Source organism: Nyctereutes procyonoides, unplaced genomic scaffold (assembly GCF_905146905.1).
Source record: "Nyctereutes procyonoides isolate TBG_1078 unplaced genomic scaffold, NYPRO_anot_genome, whole genome shotgun sequence".
In the NCBI taxonomy this organism is placed as follows: domain Eukaryota; kingdom Metazoa; phylum Chordata; class Mammalia; order Carnivora; family Canidae; genus Nyctereutes; species Nyctereutes procyonoides.
The window spans coordinates 37,340,808-37,363,871 of NW_026575020.1; the positions used below are offsets into that span (position 1 = coordinate 37,340,808).

At 51.8% G+C, this 23,064-nt stretch overlaps 1 protein-coding gene across 32 annotated transcripts in view; it reads right to left on the minus strand.

The window, feature by feature from the left end:
• The window catches only part of DNM1 (dynamin 1), a 61,093-nt gene that overhangs the window by 32,029 nt on the left and 6,000 nt on the right, over positions 1-23,064 (minus strand). For 26 of the 32 annotated variants that reach the window (XR_008664655.1, XR_008664622.1, XR_008664620.1 and 23 more), the window contains exons 2-11: positions 14,504-14,577; positions 14,051-14,200; positions 13,520-13,723; positions 13,028-13,126; positions 12,777-12,937; positions 11,387-11,529; positions 11,110-11,245; positions 10,870-10,937; positions 9,638-9,776; positions 910-996 (exon numbers count right to left, since the gene is read on the minus strand). Coding sequence is in view for 21 of the 32 variants with exons in the window: in XM_055326902.1 (XP_055182877.1) it covers positions 910-996; positions 9,638-9,776; positions 10,870-10,937; positions 11,110-11,245; positions 11,387-11,529; positions 12,777-12,937; positions 13,028-13,126; positions 13,520-13,723; positions 14,051-14,200; positions 14,504-14,577 (1,261 nt within the window). In the remaining 11 variants the exon portion in view is untranslated. Of the gene's footprint in view, positions 1-909; positions 997-7,886; positions 8,026-9,637; positions 9,777-10,869; positions 10,938-11,109; positions 11,246-11,386; positions 11,530-12,776; positions 12,938-13,027; positions 13,127-13,519; positions 13,724-14,050; positions 14,201-14,503; positions 14,578-23,064 lie in introns of all 32 variants that reach the window. The other 6 variants (XM_055326891.1, XM_055326903.1, XM_055327022.1 and 3 more) reach the window with 1 other exon arrangement.

Below are 23,064 nucleotides of genomic sequence, written 5' to 3' on the forward strand. Positions count from 1 at the left end.
AACAAATTGAGGGTAGCTGGAGGAGGGTAGCGGGATGGTGTAACTGGGTGATGGGCATTAAGGAGGGCACATGACGTACTAAGCATTGGAACTGATGAATCACTGACCTCTACCTCTGAAACCAATAATACGCTATATGTTAATTAATTGAGGTTAAATTTTTTTTTTTTTAAAGAAGTGAATTGGGATCCCTGGGTGGCGCAGCGGTTTGGCGCCAGCCTTTGGCCCAGGGCGTGATCCTGGAGACCCGGGATAGAATCCCACGTCAGGCTCCCTGCATGGAGCCTGCTTCTCCCTCTGCCTATGTCTCTGCCTCTCTCTCTCTCTCTCTCTCTCTCTCTCTCTCTCTCTCTCTCTCTCTGTGACTATCATAAATAAATAAAAAAAATAAAAAATAAAGAAGTGAATTCTGACACCTGGCATAGATGGACCTTGAGAAAATTATGCTAAGTGTTTTTTTTTTATGCTAAGTGTTATAAGCCAGACGCAAAAAGACCATGGTTATAGGATTCCACTTAGACGAGGTTCCTAGAGTTGTTAAATTCGTAGGAACACAAAGTAGAATGGTGGTTGCCAGGGGCTGGGGGAAGGCAGGGGCTGGAGAGTCACTGTTTAATGGCACAGAGCTTCATCTGAGGAATATTAAAAGGTTCTGGAGACAACAGATGGGGGGGATGACGGATGGGGATGACGGTGGCACAACAGTGTGAATATGCTTTATACCACTGACCCGCTCATTGAGAGGTGGTCAAGGTGGTATGTTTTACATTGTACATATTTTCCCACAGTAAAAAAAGAGAGAGAAGCAGAGAGTGTGAGACCAGAAAGTGTGAGGGAGACAGAGACAGAAGAGGCAAAATGGGAAGGAGAGGGAGGAGGGCCCAGGGGCAGCAGGGGCTGTGGACTCACCTGCTCCTTGGTGCGACCCTCACGCTCCCGGATGTGGGTGGTCACGATGCGCTCCATCTCCTCCCGAAGCCGGGGGTACTGCTGCAGCTGGGGAGGGGCGGGAGGGGAGAGAGCCACGTACACAGGGGGCACTGGCGGGGAGCTCCTCCACCCCACCAGAATCCGGGGATCCAGGGGCGTGGGGTGGGAGGCACACACAGAAGGCCCGGGATGAGGGGAAGAGAGGCCTGGGGTCCCCAGGAAGCTGAAGGCACCAAGCCACGGCCACCCTCTCCCCCAAGTGTGGGTTCCAAATGACAACTCGAGGGTCTTTCCGGTTCTAGACCCTCGTCCCTGGCCTACTTGGGCAGCTTTGAGGGGAGGGCAGTGAGTTCCCATGGGCAGAAGTGCCACGGGGCTTGGCCTCCTATTTCACCTTGGTAGTGGCCTCTTGGAAACAGACTATTCGACTGAGGCCTCTGTTTGGGGGCCCGTCAGCCCCCAAAGCTTTCACTGACCCCAGAGCTATGCCTTGTCCTCCCAAAGGCTCGGAGGGACAGTCAGGTGGGGAATCAGGCAGAGAACAGCCTTGAGATTCCTATCCAGGAAGAATCCGGGGAGGGCAGGGCCCGAGGTGCCAGTTGGCCTCCTGAGTCAGGCTGGGGACAGGCAATGGTCCTTGTCAGAGCTGAGGGAGGGGGCAGGGGGAAGCCAGCGGGCACATACAGGACATGCAGGAGCCACAGGCAAGCATGCGAGGGCACAGGGCAGGAGGCATGCGGAGTGGGGTGCCAGCAGCATGAGCAGTACCCCGCGGGGGCCTGGCTGGACCCCGGGCCCTCTTGGTAGAATCCACGCGATTTTGCCTCCCTTTGCATGCCCCGGCCTGGCACCATCATCCCCAGCAACATCTGCCCAGCCAACCTGTCTCTACCCCGCTCCTTGGGAGTAGGAGCTCACCGGTACCCACGTCCCTCCAATTTTTATCAACTGAGGCCCAAGGGGAAGTTACTCTAAAACCTCCTCTCTCTGTGAACTCTGCCCTCAGCTCAATGGGATTCTGGACAAATCTCACAATGCTTCATTCTCCTGCAGGACTGTTGGATGCCACCTCCTCCAGAAAGTCTACCCTAACTACCCCAAGAACTGGGTTAGGGGCCTCTCTATGCCCCCCCCCACACCCAACAACTGGATTGTCATTGCCCTGAGGGCAGGAGCAGAGCCAGGCACATGCCTGGAGCTCAGAGAGGGCAGGTTGAAGGAATGAGAGAATGAATGAAGGATGGATGTCTTTGCCTTCCTCTTCAGGGTGAGTGGACATCAGCCTTTCTGGTTCATGAACAGGCTCCTCTTCAGGGAGGGGGCCTCATTGAGCTGATGATGGGGAGTCCACTCACAGGAGTCTTGCTGGGCTGCCCTCACCACTTGGTGGTGGTCACATGGGACCCAGGTCGGGCAAATCTTGAACCAGTCCCATCCCTCTTCCCATGCCTGGGTGGGGCCCCTCAGGTAACTCTCCCTATGCAGGAAGAGACCTGGAGGTTAGTGTGCCTGGGTCACAGGTGGTGATCCTGAGGGCAAGATGGAGGCCAAGGAGATGGGGCGGGGGCGGGGGGGGCGGGGGGAGAGGCAGCAGGATGGGGAGGAAAGTGGTGCCCTGGATGCCCAGGAGAGGTAGATGTGAGAGATGGCTCATCTTCCCCCTCCATCCCTGACCATCCCATGGCTATGCCAAGGTGTGGCTGACGTGGCCAAGCAAAGAGGATCTGGAGGAGAGATAACCCGAGACCAGGCCTTCAGAACAAACACTAGCCAGACGGTCTGGCGGACTCGCTGCCCCATGAGGCCTAAGGAGGGGCTCCCACTCCTTAGTTGCCAACTTGGGGCAGAGATTCAGGACTGAGTCACTTCCTCTGAGGTGGTCCCAAGTGCTTCCTCCCAGGGCAGGGCTGTGGCAGGGGGGTGGAGGGGTGGGGAGAGGTGGGCAAAGAGGGAACAGGGAGCAATTTGCCAATGAGCATGACCAATTCTCCCACTAACCGCCTGTATGTTACATGTGTCAAGTTTTCCACGTGTCACACATGACAGGGCAGCCTCAGCCTCTTTGAGAAGTTCTGTTCCCTTTGAGCATCTTTTTCCATTCTGGCTGTCTCTGAGCATTTCCAGGACTTTTAGCCAGTTTTTAAAATGGAACATTTCTCTCCCAGTCCTTGGCTGAGCGGGGCAGTCAGCTCGGAGCCTGTGAGTTAGTGGCCAAGGATGCGGGCCTGGGCTTGTTTCAAAGCCAGCCCCTGCCCTGCTGACTCTCCTTAGGAAAGTGACTGCCAGCTTCTGCGAGCCTCGGTTTCTCCGTGTGTGAAATGGGGCAGTAACAGCACCTTCCCTCTTAGGGTTGTCAGGAAGATTGAGCAGCACATCCCATGGGCGTCATTAAACTCCAGATTTCATCCAGAGAGGAAAGTTGTAATCCCAGCAGGCCTGGGAAAAGTTAGAATTGACTATTTAGAAGCTTCCGGCAGGGGTACCTTACTAAATTTAGACTTGGGAAAGAAAAAAATAAAGAAGATGGGTGGATTTTTGTCATGTAAAGAAAAAATAATAATTACTGTTCATTAAATAAATCAAAAGGCAACATTATTTAAAAAATAATTTATAAGCTTTCCTTTTTGTTAATTAAGATTCCTGCTGACAAAATCTACAGACTCACTGTAAGGCTAAAATTTGCAAAGCAGGGCAGCCCAGGTGGCTCAGCGGTTTAGCGCCCCCTTCATCCCAGAGCGTGATCCTGGAGACCCGGGATTGAGTCCCACGTCAGGCTCCCTGCATGGAAGCCTGCTTCTCCCTCTGCCTGTGTCTGTTCCTCTGTCTCTCTCTGTGTCTCTCATGAATAAATAAATAAAATCTTAAAATTAAAATAAAATAAAATTTGCAAAGTAGAAATGGAAAAATTCCTATTTTCATTGCCCTCTTTTAAAAGAATGGTTAGCAATTTGGTGGCTATGACTTTGGGATTTTGTTAAATATATATATTATTTCTTCCCCCCAAATACTATATTGTCTTCTGAAACCTGCTTTTTTCAACAGTACATTGTGGAGGGACATGTGAATGGAAATAAATATACCTTGCCCTTTTAATGGCTATAGTCTGCCATTGACTGCATGATATTTTACATAATCGATTCCCTCTTGATGGATATCTGGGGTTATTTCCAAAATTTCACCATTTACTATAATTACTGCTTTCCTTTGGAATGCAATTCAGTAGAGTGTTTCACAGGTTTTAAATGTTTTTATCTAGTAATCAGTTTTCTAGGAATCTATCCCAAGGGGAAAAAATCCTAAAGAAAGAAAAATAGACATTTATATAGGAAAAGAGGTTCAGGGGCACCTGGCTGGCTCAGTTGGTTAAGCGTGTGACTCTCAATCTCGGATTATGAGTTAAAGGCCCATGTTGTTCGTAGAGATTACTTAAAAAAAAAAAAGAGGGGGATCCCTGGGTGGCTCAGTGGTTTAGTGCCACCTTCGGCCCAGAGTGTGATCCTGGAGTCCTAGGATCGAGTCCCACACCGGGCTCCCTGCATGGAGCTGGCTTCTTCCTCTGCCGGAGTCTCAGCCTCTCTCTCTCTCTGTCTTTCATGAATAAATAAATAAAATCTTAAAAAAAAAAAAAGATGTTCATTGCCAAATTATTTATAATATTGAAAAAACTGGAGACAATTTAAATATTCACCAATCGGGGTGCCTGGGTGGCACAGTGGTTTAAGTGTTGGACTCTTGGATTTGGCTCAGGTCCTGATCTCAGGGTTGTGAGATTGAGCCCTGCATCAGGCTCCACGCTGAGCTTGGAGTCTGTGTGAGATCCTTTCTCTCTCTCTCTGCCCCTCCTGCTCATGCTCTCTCTTTCTAAAATAAATAAATAAATCATTTTAAAAAATAAAGGGGCGTCTGGGTGGCTCAGTTCGTTAAGCATCTACCTTCGGCTCAGGTCATGACCCCAGAGACCTGGGATGGACAGGCTTTGTGAGGAGCCTGCTTCTCCCTCTCCTTTTGCCTGCCACTCCCCCTGTTTGTGCTCTCTTTCTCTCTGTCAAATAAATACAATCTTTTAAAAAATAAATAAAATAAAAAGTAAATGTTCACCAATAGAAAAGCTGTTATGTAAACCATGATAAATCTGTTTAGTAGAATATTATGCAATCACTAAAATAGATTTATGTAGACTATGTAATATACCCCACCAAAACATGTGTTACTAAAAGAAAAAGCAGGATACTAGTATATTCACAGTGTGACTACCTAACAGAGTAAATAAATCTATGTGTAGAAAAAAAAATTGGAGGGGGTGTCTGGGTGGCTCAGTTAGTTAAACATCCAACTCGTGATTTCGGCTCAGGTCATGGTTTCTGGGTCACAGATCTAGCCCTGTGTCAGGCTCCACACTCAGCAGGGAGTCTGTTTGGGATTTTCTCTCTCCCTTTCCCTCTGCCCTCTACTCCCTCAAAATAAAGAAATAAATCTTTAAAAAAAAATTGGAGGACAAATTGGTAAAAACTTTTTGGAGGGCAATCTTGGGGAAGTAGGGAAGTTACCAAAATTGTGAATGCTCATTTCCACTGACTGGCCATTCTCTGTCTAGGAATTTGCCCTAAAGAAACCACAGGATACGTACTATAAATACATCTGTAAGGATGTTCACTGCAGCACTATTTGTAGAAGAAAAAAAGTTTGAAACAATCAAAATGTCAATAGGATCTTGAATATATAGATACCACCTTTATACAGTGGAATACGATTCAGCGGTTCAAGGGTGGATCTTCCTGTAGTTATGTACAAGGACTCCATGACACATTGCTTGGTAAAAAAGAGTTCTGGAATCAATGAGTATAGTATGATCCTATTTAGGTTAAAATTGCTGTATATTTGTAATTAGTTAGAAAGTTAGTAGTCCTTATCTTTAGGGTTGTACAATTATAGGGACTTGCTTTCTCTGTGCTATTTGAGTATTTTTATGACAATCATGTATGATCAGAACAAAATCAATACTGATAATTTCATTTTTTAAAAAGGAGTGTCGAGGTAGCCCTGGTGGTGCAGCGGTTTAGCGCCGCCTGCAGCCCGGGGTGTGATCCTGGAGACCCGGAATCGAGTCCCACATCAGGCTTCCTACATGGAGCCTGCTTCTCGCTCTGCCTGTGTCTCTGCCTCTCTCTCTCTCTCTGAATGAATAAATAAATCTTTAAAAAAATAAGAAAATAAATAAAAAGGAGTGTGCTTGCAAGACACATACCAAAATCTCGATAGTGGCTCCCTGGAAAGGGAGGGTTGTTGCCTTCTTTTTAAGCTTTGGCATTTACTAAATTTTAAAAATCGAGACTGTGAGGCAGTCCGGGTGGCTCAGCAGTTTGGTGCCGTATTCAGCCCAGGGTGTGATCCTGGAGTCCTGGGATGGAGTCCCACATCAGGCTCCCTGCATGGAGTCTGCTTCTCCCTCTGCCTGTGTCTCTGCCTCTCTCTCTGTATGTCTCTCATGAATAAATAAATAAAATCTTAAAATAAATAAATAAATAAAATGGAGACTATGTATATGTATATATATGTACACAGAGTTTTATAATGAAAAGCTAAAATTTAAATAAATTTAATTGTAGATTTGTAAAGAGATTTGAGGCAGCTTCAAATAAATTCAGTAGGGGTGTCTGAGTGGCTCAGTCGATATAGCACCTGCCTTCAGCTCAGGTCATGATCCCAGGAAAGTGGGATCGAGCCCTGCATCAGCCTCCCTGCTCAGGAGGGAGTCTGTTTCTTTCTCTCTCCGTGTCTCTCCAACCCTGCTCGTGCTCTCTCTCTCTCTCAAATAAATAAAATCTTAAAAAAATAAAAATAAACTCAGTAATTTTTAAAGTTTAACAAAAGTAAGATTGTGTTGCTTAGTATTCACAGTGCAGTAGGACCATGACTCAGATGTCACGATAAATACTATGCAGTGGGGAGTCCAGCCCAGATCTTATTCCACCTGGAAAAGGCATGGAGTGGATGCTAATTTACTTACTGTCCACATTAGGCATAAAAGTGGGCAAAATGAGACAGGATAACGAAAGGGGTGCACGTGACTCACGAAACCCGTGAAACTAATTAAACATGAAGTTGAGGCAGAAGTGCCCCCACCTCCCAGCATAGGGAGCTTTTTCAAGTATAAGCAAGGCTGGGCTCTTCCTGAGATTCTGATTCAGCTTGCTGGACAGGGGCATCTGAATCCTAGGAAGGCTCCCCAAGCCAACTGATTCTCCTGCACTCCCCTGGGAAGAACTGCCTTCAGAAGATCTGGCTAAAAATCCTCACAATGCCCAAAAGTAGACAAATAGGAAGAAGGCATTTAAAAGTTCACAGACCCAAAAGAGGCTGATCCTGTTAAATGCATATGGATTACTATAAAGTGAGTAATCCAATATGCTTTTAGGCAAATTGGTTTTGAGGAACTGGGATAGCTTCCCCCCCACCCCAGGAGGCCTGGATCTCAGATCTATTCCCTCGGCTTCCCTAAATCTGAATCCTGCTCCTCTCTTCTCTTCTGAGACTCAGTTTATTCATCTGTAAAATGGGATTAACACTACCCACTTTTTAGGATTGTTGGGGAGGCTTAAGTCAGATAACAAGGATGAGCACTGAGCTTAGTGCTTGGCACCTAATAGGTGTTCAATCAACATCAGCCATCCCCTTCTCATCACTGTCATTCTTGTCGGTGAAAAGGATTCTTGGGTTGGAGCAAAGTCTTGTAGCGGAGCTGGGAGCCTAAAAGGATGGTAAGTATAAGCAGACTGAGGGTTTTAAGCTATCATGAAAACTAAGGGCCCGGAATCACCCGGCCAGCACAGGCGTCTGGGTCCCCGTGGGCAGCCGAGAGGCTGCCTGGCCTGCTCAGCAGATGGTTCTGCCCACGGGAGTCCATGGCCAGAAGGAAGGGACGGCTAGGCCCAGCCCCGCCCTGGCGGCCCTCATACCTTTTCGCTACACTTTCTGATGGTGGCCGTGAGCTCACTGACTACCATATCCACACACTTGATACTGGGCTCTTTGAGCTTCTGCACCTGCTTTTTCACTGTGGCTTCAAAAGCGAGGTCAGGTGTGAAGAGGCCCGTCCTGCACCCAGGGAGAAGGAGGGGATGGGAGGAGGAGCAGCCATGGGCAGGTGGGGAGAAGGAGGGGAGTGAAAGCCAAGCAGAGCCAGGATTCAGGAGTGGAGGATGGCACGGGCATGGGGGAAGAGAGAGAGACACCGACACAGAGAAAGAGAGAGAACAGAAGACAATGTGAGTGTGGAACCGGCCCTCCCTACCACCACCCAGGGTCGGCACCTCCCAGGTGCTGCCAAATATCCCCCAGGGCTCTGTGGGTATGGGGCAGGGGGCTTCTGAGGGACAAAGCCTCTGCTCCATACAAGGCCACTTACTGAGTTCAGATTGTCTCCCCAGGGCTTGCCCCCCAGCCCCTCCTCAGCTACACTGAGCCGGCCCTCTCTGTCTTTTCCAATGCTGTCTTTGTCACAGCCTTGGGTCCTCCTAAGGGGCTGACCCAGGCCAGGACCCCACTCACCCATTCTCTTCAATTCAAGGTTTGCCAGCACCTTCTCCATCCACTTCATCCTGACTCCAAAGCCTAGCACAATTCCCTATCTCCGCCAGGATTACTGCACCCAGCTGCCCAGGCTATGCACTGCACAACTCCAGGGACTCCATTTGCATAGACCGTGGTGCAGATGATGCCTCCTGGAGTTGCTGTGTAGCTGCCTGACCTCCACTCTCCAGCTCCCTGTTCTACTCCTGCCCTCTTTCTCCTCAAGGGGCATCCTTTGCCTCTCCTCCAAATGGTCTGGAGGAACTCAGCTGGGAAAGACAGAAAAAGAGAAAAGGAAAGACAGAAAGAGTGGAGGTGGTGGTAGAGAGGGGCCAGGGCAGCAGTGGGGAGAGGAAAGGGAGGGAGGCTGAGGGCGGAATCAAACAAATACTAGATTTGGAGTCCAAAGCCTTGGCTTCAAGTAACAGCTCTGCCACCTGCTAGCTCATATGACCTTGGACAAGTCACTCAATTGCCTAAGCCTCAGTTTCCCTCTTGTGGCCTGGGTGCCATCCTCCCTGGCCTGCCCTCCTTGGGTGGTTCTTGTGAGGCTCAGATGACAGAACAGATGGAAGAGGACTCTGTCCCTGGAAGGTTGGATATGGATGGAAGGGAAGGGAAGGGTCTTGAGTGAGAGTCCTAAGTGAGGCTGAGGTGAGAATGGAGAGGATGAAAGACAGTGGGGAGTCAGGGTGCCTGCTAGACCTGGGTCCTCTGCACCCCTCTAGCCATCCAGACCCCCAGAGCAGCACCCAAGAAGGCCCTGTATCTCACCTCTCTGCAGGGCCAAAGTGTTCCCTCCCTGGAACCTCCAAAGAGGACTCCCAAAGCTGGAAGGGGGCTCAGGGCCCCTCAAGGCCTATCCTCCCTGAGCTGGAGGAGCTCTTAGTGGGCTCTCAGGACATCCATCATCACACTTGTCTTATCAATGTCTAATCCCTTGTGCCTGGGGGCCAGGGGGTGGGTAAAGCCCCTTCAGAGAGGCCCCCTGTCTGGGTCTGGGGTGGCCTGCCTCCCCCACCCCGCTGAGGTCTGTACATGCTACCGAGGAGGCAGTGGGGGGTGTGGGGAAAGAGCGCCTGGCAGCAGTGCAGGATGGGGACAGAGGTGGGAGGGCTGGCCCGGGCCACCGGGTTACCTTCTTGGTGCACTGTCTAACCGTGCTGATTAGCTCCGAGATAACCATGTCCACACACTTGAGACACGGTTCTCGGATCTTCTTCACCTGCTTTTTCACAATGGTCTCAAAAGCCATGTCTGGGGTAAAGAGCCCCGTTCTGAACGCCCGGAGCGGGAGAAGGGCACAGTGTCACAGGCCAGCTCCTACCAGGAGTGCTAGGCCAGGGCCCACCCGACCCCCTGATTTCTCCTTGGGGTCCTCCCACTATTACCCCTCTCTGGGCTTCAAGTGTCCTCATCTGTAAAATGGGCAGGATGGATTCTAATGGAGGACATTGAATTGACGCTCTTTGGGGCAAGGCAAGGTCTGCTTATAAATGTCCTGCTTCCTCTGAAGATTCTGTTCACACAAAAGGTTCTCTGGCCAGAAATGGTACGAAAACTGCCAAACTGGGTTCTCTTTAAGAGACTCTCTGGGAATAAAACATTTTATTTTAAGACTAAGAGAGAAGTTTTTTTTCTGTGTCATGGCCAATACAGTTATCAGTTTGTAAATTCCATGCCAAACCTTGGAATTGAATCTGTATAAAAGCAGGGACATTTTGGTCTTGTTCACTCCCTGGCACATAGCAGGTGCTTTAAATGTTCTTGTTACATGAACAATGTAGATCTGGGTCCTTGAAGGGGGCTAAGCTTTTGTCTTTTTTCCAATCCCTCTTCCTGTTTCAAAGGCCATGGGGTTGGCTGGAAGGAGGGAGGTGGTGTGGAGTGAGGCCCACTTTGGCCTAATGAGACTATGGGAGGGTCTGGAAGGTTGAAAACCCTGTTTCATCATAAAAAGACACAGGCCAATGCCTACATGCTCCATCCCAGGCCCTCCCCAGTGGTTTTGGCAGCTTTGCGTAGCTACCTGGATAGGACTGGAGGAAACTGTCTCATCCTGAGGATGGGCAGGGGGCCCAAGCCCAGAGGCTTCCCCAGCCTCCTATGTCACCTATGTCCTGGGCTCTGCCCAGCTGGTCCAGCCTCCAGGCCCTGCTCCCAGGGACAGCAAAGGAGGACAGCAAGCCTCTCATCCACCTCCCCCAGCTCGGGCTTGTCTGAGCTGGGAGCCAGAAAGGGTGGAGAGGATGGGGGACCAGGGCTCTTGGTCCTTCCTGAGGGCGGCTCACTTTATCACTCCCTGTGCCTTGGCATGAGACCCCCTCTGCCTTCCAGGGCTCAGCCCCTTTCCCCGGTCCCAATACGTGCCTAATGCCATGGATATTCTTGATGGCGTAGCTGATCTCTCTCCGGAGCTCCTTCTCATCAAACTCCATCTGTGCAGGAGAGCAAGAGGCAGCTGGTCAGGCCTTCCTGCTCCCTAGAAGGCCAAGACAGAGGCCCCACTCCCTATCAGCACCAGGTCAGCAAAGGTTCACGTGGAAGTCCTGGAGGGCAGGGTGGGTAGTCCTAAGCTCCCCCACTCTGCCCCTGGGGAGACTGTCCTACCTTGACTAGCTCAAAGGGGAAGCGCTCATGGAAGATCCGGTTGATGCGGGCTCCCCCTGACAGTTCATAGGTGTCAATCTGGTCCCCGGAGCCCTCAATGCGCTTCTCAAAGTCCACAGCAAACTGCTGGACCATCCTGGGGGATGGAGAGAGTGGGATGGCGTGAGGGGGCTGCAGCAGCCTTTTGCAGGGAGCCCTGGGTGGAGGGAGCCCTGAGAGAGCCTGGTGCAGAGGGGCAGCTCAGTGCTGGGGTGTCAGGAGTTGGGGCGGGCCTCACTGCAGCAGGGCCTTGGTCTTGCGTGCTGGGTCATCAGGTCGGAAGTTCTTGTACTCCTCCACCTCCTTCTCAATGGACAGTAGCTGGCTCTGCAGCCTGTTCCGGAGCCCCGGCAGTGTGTCCCGGATGTGGTTGGTCAGTTGCTGAGGGGGAAGGGGAGGCGGATGAGACAGGGGTTAAAGCCATGGTCACAAATGGAGATGCCCACAGGGCCAAGCAGAGGCCGGAGTGCCATGGGACCTGCGGATGTGGTGAGATTGAGAGATGTAGAAGGCAGCCACGATCCAGCCCACCAGGATCGAGGAGGAGAGCTGCCAAGGCCAGGGCTTGGAATACAGTAGGTGTATTAACTGAATTTGTGAGTGAACAACACAATTTTCTTTTTCTTTCTTTCTTTCTTTCTTTCTTTCTTTCTTTCTTTCTTTCTTTCTTTTCTTTCTCTTTCTTTCTTTCTTTCTTTTTCTTTCTTCCTTTGTTTTTTAAAGATTTTATTTTTACATAACCTCTACCCCCAATGTGGTGCTCAAACTTATAACCCTGAGATCAAAAGTGTATGCTTTACTGACAGAGCCTGCCAGGTGCCCCACGCAATTTTCAATAGAAACCAGAAGTCTAGATTTTTATTTGAAATTACCGGATTTTTGACTAATGGACTATTTTTAGACACCATGAGGGCCAAATAAAATGTGTCTGGGGCAAGGATGGCCAAAGGGCAACCCTCTGAGTTTAGACCTCTGGTACGGTAATTCTCAAGTTCTGGGGCTCACTCTGGCTAGTTCCTCGTACACAGTATCTCCCTGAAGTTGCACAATGATCTTATGAAGCAGGGTCTTATCACCAACATCACCATTTTACAGATGCAAAAATAGAGGTTCAGAGAGCTGGTGTGTCAGGTCTGTGGCTTCCAGAGTCCCCGGTTCTGCCCCTACACCACACTGCCTTCCCCACTGCTTCTCTTCCATCATCACACACACATACACACATGGCTCAGTTCTGAAAGCCCCATTCCAGATGGAGAAACATCTTAGGGAAGCCCCTGGGATTGCCTGTTCCTGTCTCCAGATGAGCCTCTCCCCACTTCAGAAGGAAGCAAGGCCTTCAGCCAAGTACACTCTAATAATGGCTCCCAAACCCAAGTCCTTGTCAGTGCAAGGTCTGGATCCTCACTCCATTCTGAGGGGCTACTGGACTCCCTTCCTAGGCCCCTGTCAGGGAAAAGTCAGTGAAGCTCTGCTGCTACCTTGCTGTGGGGCTTGCGGGCAAGTTGCTTTGTGTTCTGGGTCTCTGTTCACCTGCATGATGAGGACACTAACCTCTGTTGGTCAACTTCACAAAACACATTTAAATATACCTGTCCCCGTGCTGCTTTTCCCAGGCCTGAGTTCCTTACCTGGTTGAGGACCTTCTGTAGGTAGGGTGTGCCCATGCGGTCCGCCAAGTGGCGGTAGGATGGGTGGGAGAGAAAGAACTTGCGTTCAGCGGCCAAGGCAGCTGAGATGTCCTTCTTGCCATCAATGTCCTTCTGGCTTCGGTTTACCACCCCTATGTAGCCTGTGGAAGGGGGTCGAAGTCAGGGGCAACCAGCCTTGCACAGGGTGGGGTGAAGAAGGGCAGGTGGAGTGGGTCGGAGAGCCTGCCTACCTCTGCGCAGGGGAAGGAGCTTATTCTCCAGCACATCTCGGGCATCTGTGCCCTCATCCATCAGATCTAGCTTGGTGATGACCCCGATGGTGCGCTGACCTAGGGGACAGCAGGAGAGGGTCACCTACATGCTCTCCTCACAATGGAGACCACATGCACTCCACCTGCTTCCCACATCTCCCTACCCACACCCTCCCTCACCCACTACCTGCCTCTGCTCTCCAGCCTCATTTAAAGAATTTTTTTAATTCCTGGGAGACACACAGAGAGGCAGAGGCATAGGCAGAGGGAGAAGCAAGCTCCCTGAGGGGAGCCTGATGTGGACTCAATTCAGGGGCCCTGGGATCACGACCTGAACCAAAGGCAGACACTCAACCACTGAGCCACTAGAGTGCCCCTCTCCCACCTCATTTATTCTTCCCAGAGGGGCTCCTCCTGGAGCTGAGAATAGAGTCCCAGGGCCTTGTACTTCTGCTGTCCTTAGGAACCTACCCTGGGGGTCCACCTCCTTGGCAACCTTGAGAGCATCAGAGTTGGCCAGGTCGGAGTTGGCGGGGGACACAGCCAGGATGAGGCAGTTCTCTTTGGTGACGAACTGCATAAGCATGTCCCGGATCTGGAACTCGATGTCAGGAGGTTGGTCCCCCACTGGGACCTTGGTCATTCCGGGTAGGTCCACCAGTGTCAGATTCAGGACTGGACAGGGTGGCGAGAGGGCGGGCTCAAGGCGAGGGGCGTGGCCGTGGGGCGGACGGATTAGGGTACGGGGCCGTTTAGAGAGGATCCGCTTGGGAGCGTGGCGGCAGGTGCACGGGATTAGGAAAACGCGGGACGAAAGCGGCGCGGGGGGGGGGGTGGTGCGGGGCCGGGTAGGGCATTAGAGGCGTAGCCAGAGGTGGGCGGAGTCGTGGCGGGGTGGAGCTTGGGGACGGAAGGGCCGGGGGATGGGGGGGCGGGGGTCGCCGTGGGGGCGGATCTAAGACAGGGAGCCCGAAGGCCTGGGGCGGGGACACGACTCCTCACCCTGAGGCGAGTAGACGCGGAGGTTGATGGGCACCGGCGAGATGCCCTTGTTGGTGCCAGTGACCCGGTCGGTCTCAGCCTCGATCTCCAGGCGTACCTCCTCGAAGTCAGTGAATTTCTTCCCCTTGCAGTGCAGGAATTCGGCATATTCTGTCCCAGAAGGGGACGTGGGGAAGAACGGGGGAGGGTAAGCATTGTAACCCCAACCCACCTAGGTCCCATCTTCCCCTGGAAATAGACCCACACACACCCCGAAACACTGCCTTCTCCCCACTCGCTCCCCACAACAACGCCGTGTCTTCCTTATGCATTTTATCCCCACTGTCCAGGTGGGGAATCAGTGCCAAAGTCATAGAAGCAAGCAAGTTCAGCAGCTAGGCCAGACCTCTCCTTGGGGATAGGGTGGGGACGCTGGAGAGGCCGGGTCGGAGTGCTGGTCCAGAGAGCGCATACCTGTGGTGGCATTGACCAGCTGCAGGACCAGGGGCCGTCGGGTGACAATGCCTGACCCTCGGGGCAGGAAGTCCCTGCAATGAGTTGGGAGTGAGAGTAGCAATGAGTCAAGGCCTGAATGGGCTCCCTCTGTCCTGGGGGGACACATCCTGCCACTGGGAGCTCCAACTCTCTCCCAAAGTGCCCACCACACCTTAGTTCAAGAGTTTCATGTCACTCAGGAGAGATGGCAGCTGAGAAAAATGGACAAGACCTCCCCCAGATACCCTGGGTCACAGATTTATGCATAGGAGCTGCCAGGAGACCAGACCAGTAACCCCCAGATCTCTCTCAGGTATGCCCTGTGTTGTCAACCAACAAGAAGTCCCTCTGCCAACCAAGTCACGCCATTCAACTGTGGCACGGAGTGCCCCACATGCCCAAGTGGCCAGTGGCCACAGAGTGGATCTTTTTTTTTTTTAATTTTTATTTCTTTATGATAGTCACAGAGAGAGAGAGAGAGAGAGAGGCAGAGGGAGAAGCAGGCTCCATGCACTGGGAGCCCGACGTGGGATTCGATCCCAGGTCTAAAGGCAGGCGCTAAACCGCTGCACCACCCAGGGATCCCCCACAGAGTGGATCTTAAGGAAACAGAGCAGCACCTTTTCCCCTTCCTTCCTCTGTGGGGGAAGGGCAGCATCTCACTTCCCCTTGGGGGAGGGCCCATCTGGCTGGGGTTGAGGATGAGGGGGGATGGGGGAAGGAGGAGGCAAGGAAAAGAATTCATGCTTAAGTGCCTATTGCACGCCAGGCTCTTTGTGGCCAATATCTCATGAACTCCACACAATAACCTAGTGAGGTAGGTGCTATTATTCCCATTTTGCAGAAGACATTGAGGCTCAGAGGTATTCAGACTCCGGATGCAGATCTGTTTGACTCTGCTGTGAGAGCTCCTTGTGCTTCAATGCCTTGCAGACCCATTCTTTGAAGGATGGGATCTGAGGGGTCTCCGAGTCACTGCCCCAGACCTGATGTCTATACCCCAGATATCTGCTGGTGCCAGTGTCAACCTCAGCCGTCCTTTCGGCTAGCTCTTGTGGGTGCTGATTCTCATCCTGTCAGCTCTTCTCATATCCACTCCCACCCTCGGCCCCACCCAGGCCAGTGCAAGCATGGGGGCAGAGGTCTCTTCAGGGACCAGACTGTCAGAACTGCAGTCATGGGATCCCCAGGACACAGGAAAAGGCGGAGCAGGTTACAGCCTGAGGGATCCAGTTGGCCACCGAATTCACGGAGAGGCACATGGAGGCCTAAGAAGGGGAAAGGACACATTCAAGCTCCTACAGGACTTGGACAGAGCTCGAGAAGAAACCAGGTCTCCTACCCCCAGCCTAGAGCCTGACCTGAGCCACATAGTTTCCTGCACCCCCACCCCCACCCCCACTCCCCACTCCCTGGCCCCGGAAGGTCCCAGGAACAACAGAATAGGCCCAGGCTGCTGGGTTCCAGGCCTCCTCTAGGGCCCTGGGGAGACTTCTTCCTGCCCTGCTGTTCCTCTGGGGGAGATTAGAGGCTAATAGGGCGGAGCCAGCCACTTCAATGGGGAAGGAGAAGGATGACATATCCTGCAGTTATTCATCATTTCCAGGTGCTAGGCAAGCACTTTTCATTTTTGCAAGACTGAGCCTCAGAAGGGTGGGGCCAGTGTCTTTCTGCGCACCATGGTGTCCCATTGTCTGGCCCAAGGCTTAGCACACAAGGGGCACTTAATAAATGCTGACTGAATCCCCTGGTCCTCAATGCTCAATAACAGTGCTCAATAAAGAAATTATCCTGTTACAGATGAAGTAACTGAGGCTCCGCGATGAAGTGACTCATCCAAGGTCACCCGGATGGGAGTGTCAGAGCTTGGATTCAAATCCAAGGGTCTGGGATCCCTGGGTGGCGCAGCGGTTTGGCGCCTGCCTTTGGCCCAGGGCACGATCCTGGAGACCAGGGATCAAATCCCACGTCGGGCTCCCAGTGCATGGAGCCTGCTTCTCCCTCTGCCTGTGTCTCTGCCTCTCTCTCTCTCTCTCTCTCTCTCTCTCTCTCTGTGTGTGTGTGTGTGACTATCATAAATTAAAAAAAATAAAAATAAAATAAAACAAATCCAAGGGTCTGTTGGACCCCAAAGCCTGGGAAGTTCCCTGTCAAACTCAGCTCCTCCTTCAACCCAAAACACCAGACTTGGCTTTTTATGTAATTCAATTACATTCAGTCTAGGACATATTTGGGAGCAGCTGCTCTGTGCCAGGCCCTGTGCTGGGCCCTGGGGATGTGAGATGATGAGTCAGACAGCTCCCTACCCAGAGGAGGAGCTCACAGTGTGGTGGGAGAGACAGACAAGTAAACAGATAATGCAATGCAGTGTGACATGTGTTGGAACGGAGATGCACCAGGCAGCACAGAGAAGGAGGGGATTAACAGGGCCGTGGGGGGTGGGGAGGTGTTCTTGTCTCTCCCATCCATTACTCCTTTGGGGAGTGACCCTCTAGTATTTGGGAACCCCCAGGGCTGTGGAAATAGGACATCTGTCCTCACAGAGGCTGGGCTGGCTTGGGGGCCCGGGGTCCACCCTTTCCCCCACCAGCTTCTCACCCAGCAATACCATGGCAACAGCAGTTGCCATGGAAACTACAGGAGGGGCTGGGAAGGATAGGACTCCCCACAGAAAGCCCCCTACGCAGAGACATGGACCTTCCCTGGAGCTTTTCCCTGACAGGCCTCCCCTGCACAGATGGGCCCACTCGGCCCTGGCAGACCTGCAGGTTGGAGGTCAATGAGGTGCTGCATGGAGAGGTACAGGGAGCCCAGGGCCCAGCTGGAGGGGTGGTCAAGGGTCTGGGCCAGGCTTCACCAAGTCACTGCCTCCCCAGGGTTACTTAAAGGACAAGCAGCTTATGAGAAGCAGAGATTAGAGGGGCAGGGCTATGTGTGGGAGTAGAGCCCCTCCTCAGACCAGGAGCTCTTGGGGCCAGGGTGTAGATGGGGGTGGCAAGGTGGGGAGAGGCCCCACCTCTGTCATGGCCCAGGTTCTCAGAGTGAGACCCTCATGTAGCCTGCAAGGACAGCTTATTAAACTGTGTGTTACTCAGATATGCTGGGTGAGGATCTAGTGGGGCTGGGGTGGGAGAGAGGGAATATGGATTTTAATAGTCATTTTTGGGGGCGCCTGGGTGGCTCAATGGTTGAGCGTCTGCCTTTGGCTCAGGTTGTGATCTTGAGGTCCTGGGATCTAGTCCCGCATCAGGCTCTCCTCAGGGAGCCTGCTTCTCTCTCTGCCTGTGTCTCTGCTTCTCTCTGTGTGTCTCTCATGAATAAATAAATAAAATATTTAAAAATAAATAAATAAACAGTTATTTTCATGTTTGCTTTCAAGTTTAGTGGTCAGGAGCCAATGCCAGGCAGAGGCCCTGGTTTCGAATCCTGCCTTGGCCATTCTGCGATCTGGACAAGGCTCTTTACTCTCTGTGCCTCAAAACCTTCAGCCTCTAAACCAGCATCATAGAAACTGGGCATCATCTGCTACCACACGTGGGCTGCAAGGTCCATGGAAGCTCTTCATGCAAAGGGCTTAGGCCGGGCCTGCTACATAGAGGGTGCTCAGCAGCCCCAGGGGGCTGCCCAGGGGCCACCTGTTCTCAACCCCCTCTCTAGGAGAGTTCCCAAATTTCAGCAAGGAATGCAAGATCCCACAGAGCCCTCTGGCCACCTCCTCCAAGCACTGACTGGGGTCTCAGGATTCTGACCACAGAATGTTAGGTGCAAATGCATGTTAGGTGCAAATGCAAATATTAGATGCCTGCTGAGGAGGAGAAGCTTTCAGAGACCATGTCATCCCTCTACCATTGTCTAGAGGAGGTGGGGGATGGAGGCTCAGAGAGGCACCAGGAGCTGTGACAGAAGAAGTGGCTGAAAGGGGACCAGGGACTCACACCCTGGGCAGGCAGCAAAGAGTACTAGCTGGTTCACACGTCTAGACTGAGGTCCTTGCTCCCTGCTGGCTTCCCATGCTCACCACAGGCCAGGCAAGGAGTAGGTGCTCAGGTAACCCTCACAGGAGCAAGCATAGCTGAACAGTTCATGGCTCCTGCCCTCCACCTGGACCCACGGTCCCCGGCACTCTGTTATAGTGGGGGTTAGGGCCTGATCTGGCCTCCAGCCAGTGCCACCCTATACCTCCCACCCGGCTCCTGTGTAGGCTGAGGGAGGACAGAGAAAAGTGTGCTGGGCCCACCAGCCCTGGGAGCCATGTGGGAGGGGTGCATGGTGGCATGCCAGCTCTCCCTACTCATTCTGGACAGATGGTGGTATCCCGAAGAAGCTTTGCCTTGCCATCTGCAGAGGCACCTTCAAACCTGAAGCACAGGGAGGGTGAAGTAAACACCTCTGAGGACCTCCAGGCACCACATGCTTCCTGTGTGAATTGGCACTGTCACACCCAGAGGGGTCTGGAGGAAAGACATCAGAGGTCCGAGGAGACCCTCCTCTACTCCACTCTAAGACCTGAGATCTGGGGCCAGAACTCAGGGACGCTGCTTTCCAGGTCCTGTTGAATACAAACTACACCAGAAAGCAGCATGCTCTGGCTAATGCGTACCCAGCGGCCGTCTTCCTCCCAGGTCTCCTCTTTCCCAGGCTCTGATGTCACACACGCCCAGTGTTGAATATCAGAGCTGCCACGTAGGAGCTGTGTGGCTCTGAACAAGTGACCATACCTCTCTGAGCCTCAGTTTCCACATCGGTAAAATGAGTTGCTGTGAGGCTCATCTAACTTGATGCCCGAAGAAATGGTAGCTATTATGATTGCAAATAATATGACTTACTGAGTAAGCTGAGGACCCAGGCTGGGCTCCCACCAAATGTGCAGCAGGGAGGGAGCTGGAAGGTGGGTCTCCTGGGGGCCGGCCGGAAGAGTGGGCTGGTGGGCCAGGACATTTCCAGCCAAATCTTGCCCCTGAAAGCGGAAGGCAAGGGGGGAGGCCGGGAGGCTGGGAGGTGCCCTCTGAAGCACGGAGCTGGAGTGGAGGCCAAGGAGGGGGTGGGCCAATAAATACAGTTGGGAGGAGGTGAGGGTGACTTCAAGCAACAAGTCTCTCTCTGTTCCTGCTGCCCCAGGAGGCCCCAGGCATCATGCAGCCCGTGAATTTCCAGCTAAGGTCTGAACATTTCAGGGCAGTCCTGGCCTGGTTTCCCCCAATGCTCTGATGCCCTGAGAGCAGGGACTGGGCTGGTCCTGTTTACCAGTGTCCTCTGGAGTCAGCAGGGCAGGTAGCTGGCACTCGGGGCAACCCTGCTGGCCTAAAAGAGTGTTACCCAATGTCATAGAGCAAGTTGGCCACGGGGTAGGATGGGCACCCAGGGTTCTGGACTCTGAGTGCAAACTCTCTCCTCAGCAACTGTTTTCCCTAATAAAGAAAAGCTATTGGGACACCTGGGTGGCTCTGTGGTTGAGCGTCTGCCTTTGGCTCAGGTCATGATCCTGGGGTCCAGGGATCGAGTCCTGCATCAGATTCCCCACAGGGAGCCTGCTTCTCCCTCTGCCAGTGTCTCTGCCTCTCTCTCTCTCTCTCTGTGTCTCTCATGAGTAAATGAATAAAATCCTAAAAAAAAAAAAGCTATGATTTTTCCTCCCTCCTTATCCTTCCCTCCTTTCTTCCTTTTTTCCCTCCCTCCCTTGCCAGTGTTGATGACTTTATATTTTCAAGATGGAAATGGATGTCTCTTTTGCCTCTGACTTATAAAAAATCATATGTTCTCCCTTTGAAAACATATTCAGAAAATACACAAAATGTTTAAAAAATAAAAAGCAATCATCATCCCAACACCTGGGGACCACCCTTGTAAACATTTTATTATTTACAATAATGACCACGGCAAACACAGAGGGCTCACTGACTGCTAGTCAGAGGCTCTGCCGGGTACTTGAAAATCTGCATCATGACAAGGCTTCTTTCTGGGGTGAGGGAAGTGTTTTAAAATTAGACTGTGATGGTGGTTGCACAACTCTGTAAATATACTAAAAATCATTGAGTTGTGTACTAAAAACAGGTGAATTTTACGGCATGTAAATTATACCTCGATAAAGCCTGTTTAAGAAATCTGCAACCTAAAAAAAAAAAATTAAAAAATTAAAAAATTAAAAAAAAAAGAAAAAGAAATCTGCAACCTGGGGCACCCGGGCATCCTGGTTGAGTGTCTGTCTGCCTTTGGCTCAGGTCATGATCCTGGGGTCCTGGGATCGAGTCCCACATCGGGCTTCTCGTAGGGAGCCTGCTTCTCCCTCTGCCTGCATCTCTGCCCCCGCCCCCCTCCCCCGTCTCTCAGGAATAAATAAAATCTTTAAAAAAAAGAAAGAAATCTGCATCGTCTTTTTTTTTTAAGATTTTATTTTTTAAGTAACCTCTCCACCCAAGGTGGGGCTTGAACTCATGACCTCAAGATCAAGAGTCACATGCTCCACTGACTGAGCCTGCCAGGTCCCTCCCCGCATCCTCTTGATTGATACTCACATGGCCATGTGAGGCAGATATGATGAGAGATGAGGCCAAAGCCCCCTCACATGTACACACACACAAGGGGCTCCAGTCTACACTGTAGTGGCTCTGTTTGCCTAATAGCTCATCAAGGGCATTTCCCAAGTCATTCAATACTGAGCTACATCTGGATCCTTATTTATTACCACCAGTAGCTCAATGCAAGAGTATCTCAGCTCCATCACTAAATTATTTCCCTGCTCAGAGCCTCAGTTTCCTCATTAGTGAAATGGGACACAGTCCAACAGCTCCTTCCCAGGGCTGCTGAAGGAACGAATGCCCTAAGAACCTGGCTGTGGAAGGACCTAACAGGGTGCCCATTGGTGGTACCATGAGCCACCTGAGCACTCCTGTGCCAGGTGCCTTGTGTGTGCTAGTGAGCATTGCGTTCCTTCAAATTTGGGACTCAGGGATCCCTGGGTGGTGCAGCGGTTTGGCGCCTGCCTTTGGCCCAGGGCATGATCCTGGAGACCCGGGATCGAATTCCATATCGGGGGATCCCTGGGTGGCGCAGCGGTTTAGCGCCTGCCTTTGGCCCAGGGCGCGATCCTGGAGACCTGGGATCGAATCCCACGTCAGGCTCCTGGTGCATGGAGCCTGCTTCTCCCTCTGCCTGTGTCTCTGCCTCTCTCTCTCTCTCTCTCTCTCTCTCTCTCTCTGTGACTATCATAAATAAATAAAAATTAAAAAAAAAAAAAGAATTCCATATCGGGCTCCCGGTGCATGGAGCCTGCTTCTCCCTCTGCCTGTGTCTCTGCCTCTCTCTCTCTCTCTCTCTATCATAAATAAATTTTTTAAAAAATTAAAAAAAATTGGGACTCAGGTCAGAGGTGAATGTGCATTCACCTGCTGAGATATTTCTCCCCATCCTGCCTAGTGGCCTCACTTCCTCATACTCAGACCAGATGTATCTGACAGGAGTGATAAAAGAGGAGGCATTAATAAACAGCTAAAACGTTCATAGGAACCGTGGTTGGGGCTGCTGTCTGCTGAGAACCCTCAACCTAAGGGGGTTCTCTCTTAGAACCACCTCTCTCTTCCTCTGCAGCCCCTCATCCTGGGAGAAAACTGAACCCCAGCCCCTACACTGAGGGTCAGGTCGGCATCCTGAAGGAAGTATTGACCGATATGAGACTCAGAGGATGAGCTGGTGAAGGAGGAAGATGAGGGCATGGTGAAGATGAGGACAGCATATGCCAGGAGAGTGAGGAGGGGCATTTTTTCCATGCATGGGGAGGAAGACACAGAGGGAAGGCTGGTCCCAGAGCCTTTGGCTAGGACAGTGGGAAGATGCCAGTTAGGAGACTGCCTTGAACACCTTCCAAGGCCAACAGTCCTTTTTCCTGGTGCCTAGCAGCTGTTCCAAGTTGTTAGAACCACTGTCCCCACACAGCTCTTGTTCCTTAGCCAGATTTCAGTCCAGGGAGGGGTAAGAGTCCAGAGCGACAACCAAGGAGAGCAGAGGGGTGTGATATATACGCACATGGGTGGGGATGAAGAGAGCAGACACTGACATGGAGGCAGGGGACTGGTACATGTTCCTGTCCTGCCTCTGATTCCATTGCTGCAGGACTTCAGACAGATCCCTACCCTCTCTGAGCCATCTTGCCATGTGGAAACCAGGAATGATAGTCTGCTCCTCCAACTAACAGGTCATTGGTTCCAGGAAAATAATCAGCACTGCCCTCGGACATGGGGACTCAGGGCCCCTGCCCCATGTTTAAGAGGTCCTTCTTTGGATCTCCAGAGCAAGGGGTCCAGTTATAAGGGTCAGTGCCCCGCTGGAGCCTATGCACCCCTCCTAAGCCACACTGAGTGCTCTGGAATTCCCTCTTGGACTCAAGCCCTCCTCTGGGGTCTGCCCCGCCAAGGTCAGGGAGATCCTTTCTGGCACCCTGGATGGAGCTCAGATGAGAGGGTCCGGTGTCTGCATGTGAGCCCAGGGGGCCCCTTGTGGTTACAGGACACACTAAAAAGAGACAGAGTCAGCCTGAGGGGATGGGT